The sequence below is a fragment of the Tauraco erythrolophus genome, chromosome 6 (assembly GCF_009769465.1).
Source record: "Tauraco erythrolophus isolate bTauEry1 chromosome 6, bTauEry1.pri, whole genome shotgun sequence".
NCBI lineage: Eukaryota > Metazoa > Chordata > Aves > Musophagiformes > Musophagidae > Tauraco > Tauraco erythrolophus.
The window spans coordinates 45,223,755-45,244,148 of record NC_141470.1 but is presented as its reverse complement, the minus strand read 5'-3'; the positions used below and the strand labels follow the sequence as shown (position 1 = coordinate 45,244,148).

The following is a 20,394-nucleotide window of genomic DNA, read 5'->3' as shown; positions in this document are numbered from 1 at the left end:
CCTGCCACGGGCAGGAACACCTTCCCCCTAGACCATATTCTGTGCCTGAAGTGCACCTTCATCCCTCCAGAGCAGCCAGCAGCCCAGCACTGTGATGAATTGTAATCCAGAAGTACAAACCTGAGCCCCTCATACACAGGGCATTTGCCTCAGCAGGCTTCAGACTTCAAGTGAGCACTGAAGATTAGCGTAAAACACCATGGCCCCATGCCCTAGCCAGGGTCCAGCTGGTGTATTTTATGTTAAAAATGTAGCTAGTAGATTTCAGAGTCTTGGATGAAATTATTTCTATTTTAGGTCTTCACATTTATAAGCACAAACTGAAAAATAGTTGCCCGTCAATAATTTAAATTCCTGTTTCACTTTAGAGTTTTATTATTCAAATATTGCTTCATTGAAAGAAGTCAGTGTGCAAAACTAACTTTGTCCACAGTTCTGGGTACTGCTGAAAGGGAAAAAAGATTACACTGGAAAACAGTGATTCATCAAAATCAAGTGTTCCCAGGAATGCACCTGCTTTAATTTTAATGTAGAAAGTGTTCCAGGCTAAAGTGAAGGAAAGCAGTCACACAGTTCCTTCTTTCCTTTCTCAGTGAATAAGGCTAACAATTGTCAAATCAGCTCTTTCAAAATCTTTTGAGAAATCAGCTGTACCATGCTATAAGTGCCAAATCACATAAGCATGGCATGAAAAGGTTGGCTGAATCCCTGGTGAGGCATCATTTTTGCATGTTCTACTACTAAGTTTTGACTGAGTTAATACTTGCATGCCTTGTAGCACTCATCTGCACAAACTGAACCCTTTTGAGGGATGCACAGTAAAGAGATTTATCACCTGGCCATTTACATAAGCTGTTTGGGCCAAGCTCCTCAGGTACACACTGGCAAAATACTGCCACCGATTTGCAAATGTCGTAGACTAGATGGTACCTACTCCGTAACTCATCCAGAGAAGCATTCTCTTTCAGAATAAATTTTAAAACATTGGATAATTTTCTGTTCGATTCTCAATGACTACGAAAGAGATGTGTGGTTGCTCCAGGTCTCCAGCCTAGACATTTTTTTAACCATGGCAGCAAAGCCGCTGAACCAGAGAGCTAATACAGTACAGGAGTAAAAAGGTTAGGATCTTGGAAGGAGACTGAAAGTGGGAAAAAGCAATGTGTGAGAGGATCTCTTTCTCACCTTCTGCTCCAGCAGCAGCAAACTAAGCAGATATTCTGGATCTTTCTGCCTCACAGTTGTGAAGACCCAATTAACCTACCTTAATAAAACCTCTGGCTTTGGGTGTAAATACCCCAGTATTGTATTTTGAGTAAACTACTTCCTGTAAATTTGCAAGCAACCAATATATCCTTTCGCTTCATACATTTTAATTTTTTTCTCTATTGCAAACTTTATAACAAAGTCTGGGGTGTTTTAGTTAGTAAATTTTGTGCAATTACTTACTTTAATAACAGCATGCCTTCCTTGGTGACTTTCAGAATACTCCAATAATTACAGTGTAGCTGTTCAAAAGCATTCTGAGTTGTTTTGATTTAAGTGAATAATCTTGGAATTTAATTTAAATGCAAATTTTCACAAAATCCTAATAATAGTATATTATTATACAAATAAAGAATGCTATTGGAACTCCACTAGCAACCTAGTTTGCACCTAAAATATAAATAAAGGTGTCTATTTGCCCTCATGAAAAATTCCAAGGGACTAAAGTTCTTAAACCAGAAAGACAGTTTAATCATAGACATATCGATTTTAAATACATCTCCAGTGACTTCATTACCATGATCTCAAGTTCTCGTTAATAATACGTTAAAGAACATTCCACACTAAAGCATGTAAACTCAAGCCTATTGGGAGAAGCATGTGCATGTTACATTATACAGCATAAGGCAATGGTACCCTCATTTCATCACCATGCACTGTTTTTCTAAAAGGGTTAAGTATGTACCTATCCCATTGTTTAGCTTTCATACTGTATGATGAAACCTAATGCAGTTCATACATTTCTTTGACCATTGTATTGAAATAATAAATATATCTTGTTTAAAAGGAACAAGGAAGAGCATGAACACATACACCCACACCCAGACTCCTGCACACCCCCAAAGCAAATATTCACACACTACGGTGACAGCTGAATTATTCTGTGGTGCCAGATCATCTTTCTGAGCTGATAGGTTTAAAGAGGAAGGCCGCTATAAATCATGTATCAGCATTTTTGTAGTGTGGATTGCTACAGGTAAAAATAACGGTGATTTTTTTGTTAAGGTAAACTGCTAGAAGGTCTAACACCTTGTTGTTTTGTTGGTTTTGGTTTCGTTTTTTTTTTTTCCCCCTGTAGCCATGGATAACTCACTGGCTATAGAAGCTGATGTGGTAATAAAAGTCTTCTCACCTGACTTAAGAGTTGTGATTAATTAAACAAATACAAGTTTCTGCTTTATGAAGAGAAGATTCTGACTCCAGATTCCACTGACTGGATCTCTAAGTCAACAGCTGTGTGAAGTCAGTTAAAATCCAGGTGTTTATACAATATATTCCTCCATCTGAATTAGTCATCCTAAGGTCTTTCCATCATCAGTGATGAAACACAGACCTTCTATGGCTTGATCAGCTGACATTTTACATACCTGCTTTGGATGAAGTGAAGTGCTGTCTAGGAGAGCCCTCTTTATTGCTAAAGGACTGAAAAAGGGAGTCTTTTTTGAGTAGCTCAGATGTAGATGTAGACATTGCAGGTATCTACATTTGGACTGATTAATCTTCTCTCAGGTGTTCAGCAAGTGATAATCTTCGTCTCTGAGTCGTTAGTAAAACTGTATTCAAGATGAGACAAAGAGATACCTTACTATTGAAAGTTGCTGTATTAAGCTTAAATCACTCTATTCAGGACCACTAGTTATTTTTTAAAGATCTAATCCTCATTTTTTGTGCATGAGTAAGGATGTTATTGCTAGTATCTGGACCATAATCCATGTTGGGTATCTACATTTTAGAATACAGTCTGCTTTGAATCCCTGGGGGTAGTTAGAAAAGTAAACTTTAGTAAAATGCATGCAGAGCATTAACAGGATAGTATTAGTTACCAAATATGAAAAAAAAAAGAACACAACAAAAAGAAACTTAGTATTAAAGACTAAAATTGTCAGTCACCTAAATAAGCAGTCGTATGCTGTGTCAGATATAATAGGCATCATTTGGCTGATGCTGTTGATCTGCCATAGTGATATTTTGAAATGGAAAGCTGTTAAACAAATAAGTGTATTGAAATTAGCAGTGTTCACAGTGTTGTAGTCAAAATTCTTCTATATTTTCATGTTTGAGCCTTCCAGTGGAAGTCATGTTTTGCCTTTCTAATTAAATATTTGGTTGCCCAGAGCTGGCTTTATGCTTTGGAGAAATCCAAACTCAAGTCAACAACTTTTTTTTACATTTCTGCTAATAAGAAATCTAAAATTTTAGATTTATTTAAATCTAAGATGTATTTAAAATTGTTCAAAAGGGGAACACCTGATTCTGAGTATCACAGTATGTTGAAAAATAGATCAATTGTGTATGTACTCAAGCAAATCCTGTCTGAGGAGCTAATCATTATAGAAGTGGATTCTGAGGAAATTTCTTCCTTTCTGCCTTTCATTAAATGACAGTTGGCTGACTAAAATGATTTCGGTGCTTTTGGGGCATTATTTTTAAAACAGGATTTCTAAAGTCATTTTCCTAAATCTATACTTTGGAATTTAAACGGGTATTCTGATTTTCAAAATCTAACTACACTTTTTAAGTCAAATAATTTGTTAGGAGGGCAAAACAGGATTTCTAGTTGGATGCTTAAGGAAAAAAGAAAACAAACCACCTTCTTTTCAAGATTTTCAGCACTAGAAGAAGAAAGTTTAACATGCAATCTGGTCTTAAAAAGTGTTGTGTACCAAATAACTCCTTCAAAAGTCAGCGTCTTAAAGCGGCGGTTTGCATTCTTAACAGCATGAAGAGCCTCAGAGGATCCTGAAGGGTTCCCACACAATATATATGCCTTTTGTCACCTTTCAAACCTATTCCTAACATTGAATCTGCAATCTGCCAAACTGATCTTCAACACAAATATTTATAGCCTCCCTTGCTGCTCTAATTTGTAGCTTCCAAGGACTTGCTTCCCTAGCCATAATGGCTCAAAAATTTACTGTTCCAATTCTGTTCCTTTTCTCACTCCCTGACCATGTATGATCCTGTGCTATTGGTTTTACTGGAAAAACTGGTTTTGTCTTCTTATTGTCCAGAATAATTGTTATATACTTTAGCTGTGTAAGGGTTTCGTCTGTCATAATCTTAACAGCACAGCATCAATGATAAAACTATTGCCAAATTCACACATTCAAAGCTACGCGTTGCTCTATAATTTATTTATTTTTTTAGTAATTATTTTAAGACCTTTTCCTTTGCCTTAAGAATCCTTAGTCTTTTTCTTAGTACTCAAGTTATGCTTTCATCTTTTTTTGCAATCAGAAAAATGAGGAATTTTTTTTAAATGAAAGTTGTTATTTTTACATGAACACAGGAAAGGGAAAGCAACAAATATGGTGAGACTTAAGATAAAATGACAAGAATTGGCAACACTGAGTTTGTCAACAGGATTGAATAGATGCTATAGCTATTGTTTTCTTTTTGTAAAGATGATCTCTTCCTTCTTTTGCTTAATTTGTGTAGCAACCATCTAGCTTTGTTCAAGCTCGGCAGATCATTAAAACCAATGGTCTGGGCTTCCAAGGACTCAACAAAGGTCTTACTGCAACCCTGGGCCGTCACGGAGTTTTTAATATGGTTTACTTTGGATTCTACTTCAATGTGAAAAATATTCTTCCGGTCAATAAAGTAAGTTCTTCATACTATGCAATAGACAAACAAATGAGAGCTTTGGCAATTAACTTAACACTCTATTTCACTGTGCAAAGCTGTGGTATTTAGTAATAAATAGTGACTAACCTAGCTTTCTGTTTTGCAGAAATATATAGCATTTTAATGGAAGCAAGCCAAGGATTTGTATTTCTTGCTTTTTAAGCAAAGCTGAGTATAAATAAAGTAGTCATGTTTGCATTCTCATTTTTGTGAATTTTCTTTTATACCACGGTAGCAATGTAAAAAGGCAGAAGCCAGGATGCAGGTATGTTATGCTTATGTTAGGTATGTGTGTAATTTTTTGTGGTAAACTGGCTTAGAAGAGAAAAATCTGTTTCTAGAACTTCTCTCAGTGTTCATAAAGCAAGGGGCGAAGCTTGAGCAGACGGCAGAGCCGCAGTACGTAGGGTATTCTGGCCAGGTACTGGGCCTGTTTACTCAAAAGAGAGTTCAACCTAGTGCTGAAGGACGACAGGGCAAATTTATCCAGATGGGAGGGAACCAGCCCGAAACAGAATTTACAGGGTCATGCACTAGGGCCTATGTAGTTGGTAAGTAAAAAAAAAAAAAAAATCTTTATAGCTGTAATTTCACTTGAAACAATTTTATTTGATAGTCTTATATTCCTTTACATAACAAAGGAAAAATTTCCTTTTACAGCAAAGGGAAATTCTACTTATGAAAACGTGGTAACACTGGCAACTTTCTAAATGACTGTGTGAGCAACAGCTAATGGTTTATTAATGACTCCAGTACGTTACTTACTGAGCTGTGTTTTCACTAATGTGATTTTTAGATGATGACAGTTAAACAGTCACAGGTGTAATATGTAGTGATATTCATATAAGAAGCTGCAATTTACATCAAAAGGGATCAGTTTCTATTCCCAGGTGAAGTAACACCTCTTTTTTTTCTGCACTTCTGAGTAGCCTGGTATTTTTGTTGGCAACATTGTGTAAATGGAGAAAAGCTCCACTTCTTATTTGCAGATCATTACAGTAAATTGAATTGTTCAAAAGCAGCTAACCCACAAGTTTCTACAAGTTTCTTGTAGTGTATTTAAGCATACTTTACCATGTACTTTAATCACATTCTAAAAACTCAAGGCACAAGCATAGCTTGATACTGAGAATGGAGTAAATACATTTATGTTGATCAAAAGATGAAAAAATTATAATTACTATGCAGAACATTCAGAATTATGTGCAGGTAAGGACAAAGAGGCTTGTGAGCAACTTCTGTGAAAATCCTGATGTGTTCTTGCATAGCAGTTGAAGAATAGTAGTAGTAGTGTTTGGCATAAGCATGCTTTCCCAGCCTTTCAGATTAAAAAAAAAAAAAAAAGGAAAAATGTATTACATGATTAGAAAGATTCAGAGCTTTATGATCTGAGAGAAATTAGCACTTTATACAGATTTCGTGTGATAGAGAATTGTTACCATCTGCAACATAGATTTAAATTCGTCTAGAAAATTAAAGAAAAATTACTTCAATGGTGTCAGTCAGTGGCCTAGCTGTCCCGTACATACTATCAAAAACAAAAGACAATTTAATCAGTGCAGAATTAGATTGCATTAACTGCAAATAAGTGGAGAGGTTTGCCTTGCGCTCATTCAGTGCAAAGTGGCTTGCACAGTGGCTTGCAAAGTGTCGACATCTGTGCTAGTAAATTGAGCAGCATCACTGAAACTCAGTCATCTGTGCTGTTCAGTGTTCCCTGGCACAGCTTTGGCCCAGGCCATCCAACACCGTTCCTGGATATGGCTTAGGAGCTAGCACAGACAAGGAACCATTCGTAATAGACAGGTTTCATGCAGCTACTCAGTTTTGCATGGGAATAGCATTTAACAGAGCTAATAAGGTTAATAGGACACTCTAGGCTAGCTGGTGTCAGTGCCGTAGACAGTTCTGTACATACAGATATAGCCAATAATTCTGATCAAATTCCCATTAAAATCAATGCAAATCTTACCCTGAGTTTAACAGGGTATAGGTCAGACCTCATCTGGCTTTGCTAGCCAACAGTGTGTCTCAGGCGTTTACATGCGTAGAACTTCACTTCAGTGACTGCAAAATAGAAGTATTCAACAATACTTTGTGATATTTAGCTTAAGCTTTTCTGTCAGTGGACAGGTGCTAGAGGCTAAGAGTTACCAAACTTGTACAAGGAATTTGATAGAAGATGTTTTACAGTTTGAAAAATATTAGACGGTTGTAACTTTGAGATTTCTCACACACTTGATTTCATTACAAAATCTGATTTGTTCACTTTGTATATTTTGCCAGAAAATAAAATCTTTAAGTCAGTCTTGTGATATTGACAAACATATAAAAATTATGAAATAAGAATACTGCACTTTGGAAATAATTTGGCACTTGACAGTGTATCTGCTGTTCACCATCTGTAATGTAAGTGGAAAAATGTATGGAAATGTCCGTATGAGCCTTTTAGCTGTCAACAGTGCTAAACTGTGCATTAAATTTGCATCCCAATTAAGGATGTTTGTAGCTTATTTTGCCAAAAACAATAAACCTTTTATGTTGAGTGGTCAAATGATATAAATGACATGTGTGGGTTGTAAATGTTCGTAATGAATAATTTTTCATATGTTCAGTCTATTCTGCTAAACAGACCATTTACAGCCAACCTCATGCTCTGCTTGCTGAAAATGGAATAAGCCAGACTTGTTTCAATTGCCACTAATGTATCAACCACAGAGCATTAACAGCTATGCATCTGCACTAGCAATCAAATTAGTCTGCAAATTTATATCGTCTCAGTTTTATGGTACCTGCTTTTATAGCACATTTCATAGGCTTCCAGCAGCTCTCACTTTTCAATTTTTTATCATAGTTAGGTTTGATGGTAAACGTTACTTTCATTGCAACCTTTGCTCACTACCACCTCCAAGTGGCTGTCATGTTTCTTAACGATATGAAATTTCCTTAGTGTCTGTTAAAAACCCCCTTCGAAACGTGGCCAACGGCAAAACGCGTTTCAAGTCAGGCACTGCCTGCCCCAGCTGCCACAGATGTGCCTGTTGTTAAAAGGACTGCTGCAGCAGACAGTGGGAGCTGAGCGGTGTGTCGTTTTCTCAGAAAAAGGACTCTAAGCATCTGTAGGCAGAGAAGAAGAGATGGCAAACAGAAATGAACTGTTCAGCTTGGCAAATAAGTAGCAGAGTAGACAACAATTTTATTTTTAGTCGTTTTCAGATCTATGCCAACATAGAAGTGACATGTAGGAACAGAGAGTGAAAAAGATATGTGATGCACCACAGTTGAAAAAATTAGGAAATCAAGATGATTTAGGAGAAGGCTGGATCAGAGTGGAAAATAGAATAACCGCAGAGCTACCATCCAAGCTCAGGCTTCAGGATTTGTGAATTGAAAAAAAAAAAAATGGCAGTGCTCTATCCAGTACGTACGATGCTACAAGCCACCCGTTGCTCAGTGCTCTCCGATCTGAGGTGTCCTGTGGCTGTGGAAACTACAGCCTTGTGGTGCTTAAAGATTTTAGCCTAGGCCATCATCACCAGAAGATGTTGTATCAAAGGAGGAGAGTCTGTTGCTACCTCAGCTGCTGCTGTACTGCAGTATTTCTGTAGAAAAGACAAATATGAATTTTCAGGAGAGGAATCTTCAGTCAAACTAAAAATGTGAAGAAGAAAATACAAGTTTCTTCTGTTTTCCTATGGGAATTGGCATAATGCTGAAACTGATAACCAGGTTCGACCATAGCTGACAGAGAGGCAGACTTAAAATAGCTAAGTTCTTACAGGACATACAAGCAATCATTTAAAAGAAGAGATCCTACAAATGCGTCTTATGAGTGCCTCAGGTAAGGGAAATTTTCAGTGGGAACTTAGGCCTTTTAAAACACTGAATTCCATGGGAAAAGGCCCATGTAAGCCTTAGTCTTTCTAGACATCAGTGTCAATCAGTCACAAGAACCCATAGGACGTCAAACTTCTTTAGTTCTGATGTTCATGGGGCTACACTTTTTTTTCTGTTTCATAAACTACTGTATAACTGATACTGAAGATGGATAGTGCAGACAAAGGTACCAGATGCAGGGGTAAGCAATAAGATACCCGTTTCTGGGTGCCCTTTTCTGCGTAGTTAGTGTCTAAAGGATGCCATGAAAAGGTAGCCTGCATGTAACCCCAACACTTTACGAACAGTTTGATCATCTGTGTACATCAACTCTATGTGGGAAAGCTGAGTCTCTAGAATTCTGTACATTTTGTATTCAGTGACCACATTTTTTTGTTGTCTCCAGTTTTTTCATTTACGTCAAAAGTTCTTTGGTGCAGATGTTTGTTTTAGGACTAAATGAAGTGAAATCCTACCTAACCTTGCCCTGTGGGTCCAAAAGGTTATAGCAAAAGAGTGAATAATAGGTAATAATTTTACTTATAAATCTGGAGTAAGATTAATAATTTTATCAGGAGATAAAATTGTATTGTGAGAAAAACAAATCACTGAGAGGATTTCCAGCTATTTGAAAATGTATACCCTGTACAGCAGACAACTGTGTCACTCTGGAGACTAGCCAGGACATTTATCTTAGTGGCTGTCATTCATCTTATTATGCTGTCAGACATCTGACAGGTGGATTTTAAAAACTTAAGTGTCTGCTGCAATGAGATTGCACTCAAGGAAGAATCTGAGATAATACCAGTGTGAAATAGCATGTTTGATTCAAGGTGCGACTGTGACTATGCCTTTTGGAATGCCTTTCCTTGTCATCAATATGTTTATTGTAGTTATAATTTCAGCATTTCCTATGCATCTTGACTAAGACCTCATTGTGCTAATCAGACAGCAAGCTATAATTTACAATAAGGAGTTTACTATGGAGATGCATAAGATGGACAGAAGTTGTTAAGTTGTTCCTTAACCTGTGGTCAAATACTGATTAAGTCACAAACAAAAATTGTGAATATTCTTTAAAAGAATCAAAGCATGATGTTATCACAACAGCAATGAGACTCACTTTCATCTTTTCATTTTCACCCTTTCGAGAGCCTCGCAGTGAGTCCATGTCGTTTTCTCCTCCTTACTGCTGATTTCTGTCAGGAGTTCATGTGCCTCCAAACCATCTCATCACATCTGTACTCTCTAAAAGTAGAATTTGAAAGCCTTTCTTTCCAGCTGTCCTCTAGGGCTCAGCAGGAAGACCCAGACCCTGTCTCTCCTCTGGATTCTGGCTCAATGTCTGTGTTTAAAGTAACTCATTTGAGTTTTTCATCTATTCCTTGTTGCTTTCCTGAGGGCTATCTCCCACCTTGCCTCTCTCTAAATATAACTTTTCTCCTCTGTCTTGGAAGCTCCCCTTCCTCAGACCCACAGGTTCCTTCCTCCCACTGTCTGTTGCCAAAGGAAGCTCCTTGTAGTGGTCGAAACCTATTATCAGGCTGGCTAAAGCAGTCCCTTACAGCCTGTTTTGCTGCCAAACACTTGATTATAGTCAATATAGCCTAGGTCGGGTCTTGAGGCACCTCTTATCTTGCCATAGGATTTCCTATATTACACTTTACCTTAGCCAAAAGGGCCAAGAAGCAACTCTAACCCTTATTCATGGCCCGTCTCCCTCTTCAGTCCCATAATTCCTATGTATACCAGGCAGAACCAGAGTTGCCCAAACCAAAGCTTTGTCTTTTAAAGTCTCCCTTGCCACACGCAAGGAGGTGAATGTACAGCATACAGTGCAGAGCCTCGCAGCTCCCTTCCTGGCTTCTCTGCTGACCCCTTATGTGACCTTGAGCAAACTTATTTGAATTTAGTGGTCATTTCAAATCACTTTTGGCACTTTTGTGCCAAGTGTAACTCCTCTATAAAACTAATATTATAGCTAACATTTTCAAAGGAGTTTAAGAAACTTAATGCAAATATTCCACTCTAAGCATTAGTTTTGGGCTAGCTTCAGTAGGCTGCTTTGCAATTACCAACTTCAAACATTATTCTGTTTATTCTTCATGCAAATTGTCAGGAATTGGTATTCACCTTATCCGGTAAACATTAGTCTTTTATAGTGAACTTATGTATGAGATGCTCAGAAGTACTAAAACACTTTACGAAAGTATTCTTTCTCATAAGATATGTACCTCCAGCAATTGAAAAAATAAAAAAAAACAAAGTCAAAAGATCTCAAGACAAACATCTAAATATTGAAGCAAATACAATTTTTTAAATAGCTTCAGTTATACAAATTAATATGTATTGATCTTTTGATTTTATTGAATATTTTTGCTTAAAAATAGGGTTAAATTATAAGTTTATTTGCAACACATTCTGACACTTCTACCCAGACTGAACAAGGCCTCACAAGGGAAAAACAAGTAATATTCCTGAGTGTCTCTGTGATCAGGTTTCTAAACACTATTATGCATGTTGGTGGACTGTCCACATTATCTATTTCTGCTTACTTAGGGACTTTGAACTGTTCCTGTGAAGGTAGCTACTTCTCCCTACTGTATGTGCAAGTGTCCTACCTTTGAATCCTTGTTTTTTCAGTTATTCCTAAAAAAAAAAAAAAAAATTAACTGAGTTCCAAGTATGCGTGCCTCTACCAGTTATTTCATTGCTGGATTAATATCTCTGCTGCTTATTGAATTAAGTGACCTGCCTTCAGTACAGATGAAGACAGTCTGGAAGTTCTTGACCGAGATCAAAGATTTAGACAGAGGTTTTGACAAAGTGCTCAGCAAATAAACAAGTGAATGAAGTGGTGGGGAAAGGAAAGCCAAGGCTTTGGAGATTGAAACTGATAAATTAAAACTGTCTCCAGTGGGTGACACTCTTGTACATGGGTGTGTATGTTCTAGATTTAGGGCTAGAATTTTCTGTTGCTAGAAATTATGGAATATAAAAGAAGGAATTAAGCAGAATATGATTCAGGAGTAACTTATGGAGTCTCCACGTATTTAAAAATGTTATGATAGGAGTAATGAAGTATAAAAAGTGGAGAGATAGCATCTCAAAATTTTTTATCCCAAAGAACGCAGGGAAATGCAGCAGGACATGCATAGATGTGGCATTTATTAGTGACATCTGCTTCTCCCTTTGTTTTTAATGGCTGCTGATGCTCGCAGGGCAGGGACTCAGGTGTATGGAAAATGTGATTGTGAAGAGTGTGGTAAAAAGATGAGGAGATCACAGATTACATTTTCCAACCATGTCAAAGTTATTCCATTTTGAATAAGCAAACTCGTATTTCACTTCCTTGTGGTATACTGTACTCTGGTGTGGCACCATCTAAAATCAAGTTGCTGTTCTCTATGTTCTGCTCATACTACATAAAAACCAACCTTTGCTTCAAACCAGTAGTCATATATGTTATTCCTCCAGTTCTGCCATTTATGAAAGCAAGGAGCTTGTCAGAACCTTTTTTTTTTCTAATGTACGACATATGAAACATAATATTTGGTCAGTGAACTGCATGGTGCAGAAGTTAGTGACAATAACATGATGATAACTACCTCTGCTAGCCAGTTACAGCATTAGCACTACACAGACACCTTAGCCTTATGTCTCCTTTCATAGGATTCTAGACCATTAGGAATATTTTGGCATTGTCCATGGGGTAGGAAAACAACAGATTTTAGTGTAAAAAGAAAGACATTGCTTTCTGGTAGCACCACCTTGCACCTACCTGATGGACAGCCGATGTTCCCTTTTCCATGTAAACGTTGTAGAAAGAGGCATAAATTATATTTGGAAATCTCTTTTTTCAACTGGAAACATTAGCACAGTAAAATGCCACTAACCTATGCTTTTATAAAAAACAACTTCATAATTATTTTTAACAGCTAAATTTATTTTGAATATGTTGTGTGAATGAAATGACCCAGATATTACTGTGATGAATGCCATAGGAAAGCCTTTCCCATGAGATATATAATAAAAAATCAAGTTACATAGCAAAGCTAGTGTATACCATAGCACATTTAGTTAGAATTCAGTTTTATGAATGGGCAAAATGTTGCCTTTCAACTTGTTTTATGTCACAAATACTGGAATAGAAAGAAAGCGATTTGTTTTAATTTTCCTTTAGTTGTGTTAGTGCAGTGTCAGGTTTTGACAGATGCTCACTTGATCAGACACCCACTGTATCGTATACTCTGTGGCACTCTCGATCATAAGGCAACGCTGGCACTGGGAATTCACCAAAATATGAAAATGTTCAATCATTCAAATATAAAGGATTTGTCAGGAGCAGCAAGGCTTGAAATTCAATGTTTAACAAGCAAATATTTTTGCCTGACATATATTGCCTAGCCCAGAGGGCAGCCCACTGTGCTTGGCACTATGGAAGAAAATGTCCTCGCGCCAAGTTGCGTGACAAAAAATACTTCAGACCATTCTGGACTATGAAAAGTCAACAGAGCAGTGGTAGCCTCCTCGCTGCAGCCTGGTTTGAGGAGGTTAGTACAATCTGGAATAGTACTTAGCTCTCAGCTGTGGGTATAATCATGCGCCTGCTGCCTGGAGCTGAGTAGGCACCATGCTGGAATGGAGCTGCCATACTGCTGCCCCTTGAACTTCAAAAGGGGTCCTTGTTTCTTCCTTGGGTACCAGAAATGTTGACTTTAATTTATTTCCATTTAAATCACTGTCATTATGTACAGAATAAACAGAAAATTTCTACTAAGTTTTTTCTAATAAAGTCTTGCAATTCTTTATGTACCACAAGCCATTCTAATTTTAAAAGGTATTACCAGTATGTTTCACGTTTTCTGAAATCAAGGTGTTGAGTTTTTCTGCAAGTAATAAAAAGCTCTGTTGATTTTGACATTTCTCTCTAAACACCTGTATGGACTTCATCCAATGCATATTATGGAAGTTTTAATTAATATTCCATGTTGCTAATCTGGAAAGGAAAACTTCTTCATTGTTCTTTTGCTCAGTCACAAATGTATAGGTTTAGAAAACAAAGAACTCACCCTTTCATTTTAATATTGTGCTGATGTTATAACATGGCAAGATCATCTGTTATTTTACTGCCACATTTACAGATGAAGTACCTTCATGAAAAAAATGGAACTGCATATATAGAGTCTGCTATAGCAAAAAAGTGTCCTTGCTGTTGAAGACCAATAGCAAAAAAATTATGTTCACGGGAAATGCACTGGGACACACTTCCCTGTGACTTCCACTACTTCGAAAAATAGGATTAGACTGGCTTCAAGAGACTTTGACTCCCAGATAAACTCTCGAGTTCTTTGATGTCATAGAAAATGCCAGGGTAGGAGGTCTTTCTAAAAGATCAAATAAAACCCCATTGGGCGGTGAACTGTGAGTGAGCAAAGAAGGTTTTAGATGCACTTCTAACCTGCTTCTAACTTTTACCATGAATATTTAGTAGGGGTCAGAAACAATCTGTTGTAAATTCTTCAGCCAATTAGCTGAGCGAGTTACCACCATTTATAATGCGCAGAATGCGGAGGCTCTTTTGCAGTTGCGCCGAGTTGGATTGTTAATAACAGGAAGCTAGCACTTCTCAGTACAGTGGATCAGCTACATGTGAAAATAAATGTAAAAAACCTGGAGGGGAATGGCAGCAGACTGAGATTAGCCTTTATTTAATTTAGCATTTGGGGGTCCAACACACAAATGAGCGTTTTAGTAGGCTTCATGGTGGAAGTTGCTGTCATTTGTAAAATATTCTGGCCAATTAGCTAATAGTGTGCTTGGATTTCTCCTGTTTTGATACAGTAATACTAAGTACATTGTGAAGCCCAATTATACAAATCATCCCCATATGCCATACCAGTCTTTCTTTATGAACTGTGTTTATAAATCCTGTGTGAGGAAATGTGTACTTCAGCAATTTAGACCATGTGTAAAAACATAGCCAATAGGATTGTCAAGAAAACAAGTTCCAGCATAGGAAATCCTAATGTGTTCCGCTAAAATAACACGAGTGTGTTGTGTTGTGTGAGTTTTCTGATTAAATACATATTACTTTATAGTGTTTAACCTGCATAGGTCCTTCCGTTTCCCTTTTTATTCTTTCTTTCTCTCTTTTTTTGTAGGATCCAAATTTGGAGTTTTTGAGGAAATTTGGAATTGGGCTAGTCTCAGGAACAATAGCCTCAATTATTAACATTCCTTTTGATGTTGCAAAAAGTAGGATTCAAGGACCACAGCCAGTTCCTGGAGAGATCAAGTACAGAACCTGTTTTAAAACTATGGCAACAGTCTATAAAGAGGAAGGGTAAAACATTCTTATTTTAATAAATGTCCAGACCTCTGTTTTAGTTCATATGGGTCCATAAAACCATGTTGTTATATTTCAGATTTGACGAGGACCATTAAGCCACCCTGAACTCACGTATCAAAAGAGTGTAATGTAACATTTTGAAAATGTATTTAAGAATTACAAGGAGTTATCCTCCTACTCCATGTGAACTTCTACAAAAGACTTACAAGAAGATTATTGGGTTGTCAAAATTTATGTTCACAAAGAAAGACTTTGTATATCTCCTGTAATTTTTTCAACTTTCAATTTTTCATTTTGTAAAAGGAAAATATCAACAGAAAACAGAATATTTCCCAATTTAATCTAATTGTAATTGTCCAGACCTCTGTACTTTTAAAACAACTGCTGAAGTAATTAAATTGGGGACAGATCCTTGTGGCAATAATGTTTTCCAACTTTTTAAAATATTTCTCAAGTTGGGACTTAGTCGTAGCTTTGATATTCAATTATAGCAGTCATTTTGTCCATGTATGCAGCTGTTGTTACCAGACTTGTCTTGAAAGTAAAACCATCTCAATGATTAAAGTCATATTTCTGATTGGCTAGGCTCACAACGTAGCTTTTGTGACTAAACATTGATTAACTTTTTCTCTTCATCTGATCTGCCTCTGTAAAATGTTAAAATCCAGATACAGCCTGCTATTGAACATGTGTAATTTCAAATAATTGCTTCTAAGTGCTCTGCCAGCATTTTAACAAACACGTGCTAAAATTCCATTCTTCTTTTAGAGCAAGAATATTGTTTGAAATGTTTTGTTTGTTTTTCTTCTGCTACAGATTTCTGGCTCTGTACAAAGGCTTGGTTCCCAAGATCATGAGGCTTGGTCCAGGTAATTTTCCTTCTGTCATTTCTGTATTGCTTTCGTTCTTGCTTTCTCTTCCTGTTTTTCAGTTTCTTGACAAAACGTAGTAAGCATCAGTCAAATAAAAGAAACAGAGTACCAGAAATCATCAAAATCTCTCATCTTTGAATGATTTCTTTTGATAATAGCATCATCTAATAGTATCATGGATGGATTTGGCTAAATATGTGTCTAAAAAATCATTTACGCATACACATCAGATGATTGCAGATGTAAGTAACTGCTGATTTGTGCAATTACTTTATTTGTAAGCAAGCCAAATGCATTCATGCAAATGCCAGAACTGTAAAACCTTTGGAAGTGTTTCTTGAAGTGTTTCCTATTCCTTCTAACATGATTTTTTTGGTTTCACTATGACCGTTCTGTAACAATGTAAAGTCACCTTAAAACGCAAGTTAGAGTCTCTCCAGTGTAAATGCTCTCAACTAGTCGAGGCATAGCCCAAGCATATCAAGTTCCAGTCACTTTCTTCTCCTGTGCTCTGCAGGGGCTGTAAAGGACAGATCCTAAAAGGCTGGTAGCATGAGCTGGGAAGAGACTTGCATGACCCTAGAGGACTAAAAGGATAAAGAAAGCTTAAAACTGGGTTTGTTGATTGACCCCTTCTCACTAATTGATACTCCGAATGCAGGAGCACAGTGATTGAGCACTAGATATTCTTCAACTTTTAGACTGTTTTTCCCTCACTGGTTTTGATTAATCGTGAAAGCAGAGCACTGGGCCCTTAGCCTTTGCCAGCCCACAGAGGCAGTCTGTGTCAAAAAGAGCAGAAGCCCCAATTTGAACAGTATCGCATTCCCGTGAAATTGTATTTCCAATTGTGCAAGGTAGTTTAATAGGCAAGAACACACATGGTTAAAAGTAAGTAGGTACAGAGTCTGTTTTGCAGTATAAAGGAAGCATTAGGTTTGTCTGTAAATGTTTGCATATCCAATCCGTCCAGCTAAGTGCTAGACCATGATGCCTGGTTATTGCGCAGGGTAAAAGAAGAAGGTGCGGAGGGGAAACAAGGCAGCTGGGCACAACTCTGGAGCTAAAAGCCTTTTCCCTCATACTCCAAAGATACTAAATTACATACAGGACAAAGAGAAGGCAGGGTTTCACTTCCTCAGTACCCGTTAGCACAGCGGATTTTGGAATAAAATTTTCCATCTTACAAATGACTATGTGTTCTGGCCCAGATCCAGCAGGTCAGTTAAGCGTGTACTTTGTTTTAAACACTTTTTTAGTCTCATTGACTAATATATAGATTTGGCTTTCCGATGAAACAATAATCCAATCTTTATTGTGACTGGAAAGGTAATTCCTTCTTTCAACATGTGAATGCTTTCAGGAAAAGAGATGCACAAAGAGATCACACGGTATGAGAACTGGAATCAGCCTTGATTTGAGTTCACATCACATCTTAGACATTGTGACTATGATTTGTTTGTTGGTCAAAGCCTTTTGCAAACTTTTGCTCTGTCTAGCTGTCTGTGAGTTGCTGTTCATAGAGGATTTTGAGTCTGATGATGATTCGTTAGGACAAATAACATGAGAAAACTCATGTGGTAGTTCTGTGTGCCTGGTTGTGTGAGCCTATCCCACCTACCTAGAAAGGTCAGCCCAGTTCAGCAGAAGACTTGTTTGTTAGAAGTGTCACTCTAACCCACTAACTGAGCCAACAGGCAAAGGCAAAGGAAAGAAAATATTTGTGCCCCACTGCTGGCACCCACAAGTAGCACATTGTAACACACTCTTACTCCTGCAGCCTGGAATCTGATTCTCTTTCCCCATCTTCTCCAACTAGAAGCTTCTCTATATGCTTAGTTACATATACACCTATCTTCTGAAATGCTCCCTTCTTTAGCTCATACAGCAATTACAGTCCGGTTACAGAAGGACTTTGGTCTGGCTTCACTAACAGTAAAGATACTTTATGGCATTGAAGCTGAGATTTTATACTGTTATCAGTTCTAGTCGATAATTCCATTTTGTCAGCTCAGAACTTTACCTGTAGATTCATAGCCAGGTACAGGCTGGCTATGAAGGAAGATTATGCTCATTTCCATACTGTGATCTTCTGCTTTAGACATGGTAAACAAACAGATGAAAACTTTTCTTAAATCTTACCTGGAAGCGTTTTCATCACCCTGGTGATGAATTTTTGTCATTCCACCACTCAAGTTGCTCTTTCATGGCCAAATCTAACTCTAAGCAAACACACAGGTATACACATATTCAGATTAAAAGCATCGCATGTAAAAGAACAAAGAAAAATATTAATCTTGAAAAAATGTTGGGAAAAATCACACTGAGGGTGATTTTGATTTAATATACAAGCTTTTCACATCAACTTTATGGTCTAATATTAAGTAAAATTGATATGGTTGAAGAATTGGTGAATTTTTAATAAATTAGGGAATTAGTAGAATTACCCATTTTGCAGGTAGGGCTTCGCCATATCCTGGTTTAGATTACACACTACAAATGCTCTACAAAATCTTGAAAATACTGAATTTTGTATATAGTAAAATAATATCTTTTCTTCCAGGTGGTGCAGTGATGCTTTTGGTTTACGAATACGTTTATGCATGGCTTCAGGACACAGTTGATCACAAGCAGCGCTACTGAAAAATGTACTCTTTAAAATTATATGCATTCTAAATTACACTTTAATAAAGCAAAAGTGATTCTCATCCTTTACAGTGTTGAATGCCCTCAGATTACACTGATGTTAAGACAGTTCAAAACAAATTTGGTCTTCAGGTCCTGATCCAAAAAAACATTTAAGCACCTGCTTTTCTATAAGTGCCTAAGTAAATAGCACAGTTGATATTTGTAATTGTAATCAAGAGAAAATGTAAAGGAGACATAGGAACAAGTTAGTTTTTCAAGGACAAACAGAAAATTTTGGACACTGAATTATACTATGTAATCAATACACTTTTTAAAAAATTTCATCTGAAATGGCAAGATAGTAACTTCCAGGGGATTTTGAAGAAAAGAATGAAATAATCCCATGGGGCTAGATACAAAGTTCGTGTCAACTGACATCTCCTTCGATTCCAGGTTAAGAGCATGACCCATACTCTGCAAACTCTTGCGTCAATCTTGGGTCCAGTTTCAATTCAGTCCAGTACGATTTCAACGATGATAGAAGAGCTTCTTAAGTTGTTAGGAGTTAAGACAGAAAAAGGACAGCAAGACTACCCACAACCTTAAAAAAACACATACTGTTAAATGTCCTACTTGTTCTTAGCCATATATATTGTGTAAATCTCACTCAGATCACAGAAGATACTGCAAATAATTAGTCTGAATTGAGTTACATAAAAGTGCAAAATAACTGTGAGAATCGTAGAAGAAATTAGTAAATAAATGAACAGAAAAAAAATGCTTTTAGGTATATGAGATTTTAGTGGGATTTTAGTGGGAATTTTTTATCCACCTTCATATACCATGGCTTAAAGAGCTGTCCTGTAATAAAAATGCTCGGGGCACCTGGGCTGCCCCTTTATCCTTTCATTACCACCGTGGGATGGAGAAACAATGTTCCAGACAGATAGCACATTTGCAGTCATAATTAGCTAGGCATACACCTCAAAGAAATGCACCTCTCTATAGCTAACAAATGTTGCTTTAAAGCTAAAATTATTGCTTTTCCTAGTCACTGTAAATATAAATAGTATTTCAGCGATGTACTCCTGTCTTTACTAGCCATTCTAACTAGCTCTGTGAAATATAATTTCTGCTATGCTAATTGAAGCTATAGTTTCAGTTCATGCAGTTTTGCCACTCTACAGTTTCAAGAACTCTTTAAATAGCTTAAAATTGCACATTATTCTGTTATAAAAACTTTCCCATTATCTACATTTGTTTTGTTGTCAAATGAATGCATATCTTGCAAATGCTGAAAGTTTCTGTATCACCCATACTACATTCACATTGTTAACTTTAAATATTCTTCCTCTTAAGGAGGTAAAAACCTTTTTCCCAGCAACCCTAAAGAAATATCTTTCTAGATTGTTGCTTGAAAATGACAGTTCACAGGTGAAGTCTCGTCTCACGAGTGTTTTCAATACATTAGGAAAGCAACAAAAGCTAAAAATAGAAACGCGTTCTCAGCACTTTCAAGGATGCTTGTACTGACATGCTTAATAAACCTCTCTTTTGTCTAAATTTGACAGCAGCAACTTCTCATACTTATGCTACTTCATAGCTAAAATCAATAAAATTAGCTCTGTTACAGTTTGTAATTTTAAGGCAAATGTTCCTCGTTGTTGTATTTCATTATCAGCGCTTAGCCAAAGAGAAGACATTGCTAAGATAATTTTGAAAATTGAAAGCAAAATGCTTTATAATTAGTCTTTTATTAATTTAGAGCATTCA

General features: G+C 37.0%; 1 protein-coding gene across 1 annotated transcript in view; it reads left to right on the top strand.

Moving 5' to 3' along the window:
• The window catches only part of SLC25A21 (solute carrier family 25 member 21), a 270,380-nt gene extending 251,672 nt beyond the window's left edge, over positions 1–18,708 (top strand). Inside the window, exons 7-10 of the mRNA XM_086613701.1 lie at positions 4,705–4,869; positions 14,934–15,115; positions 15,938–15,990; positions 18,557–18,708. Coding sequence (XP_086469827.1) covers positions 4,705–4,869; positions 14,934–15,115; positions 15,938–15,990; positions 18,557–18,636 — 480 coding nt within the window. The 3' untranslated portion in view covers positions 18,637–18,708. The remainder of the gene's footprint in view (positions 1–4,704; positions 4,870–14,933; positions 15,116–15,937; positions 15,991–18,556) is intronic.
• The last annotated feature ends 1,686 nt before the right edge of the window (positions 18,709–20,394 follow it).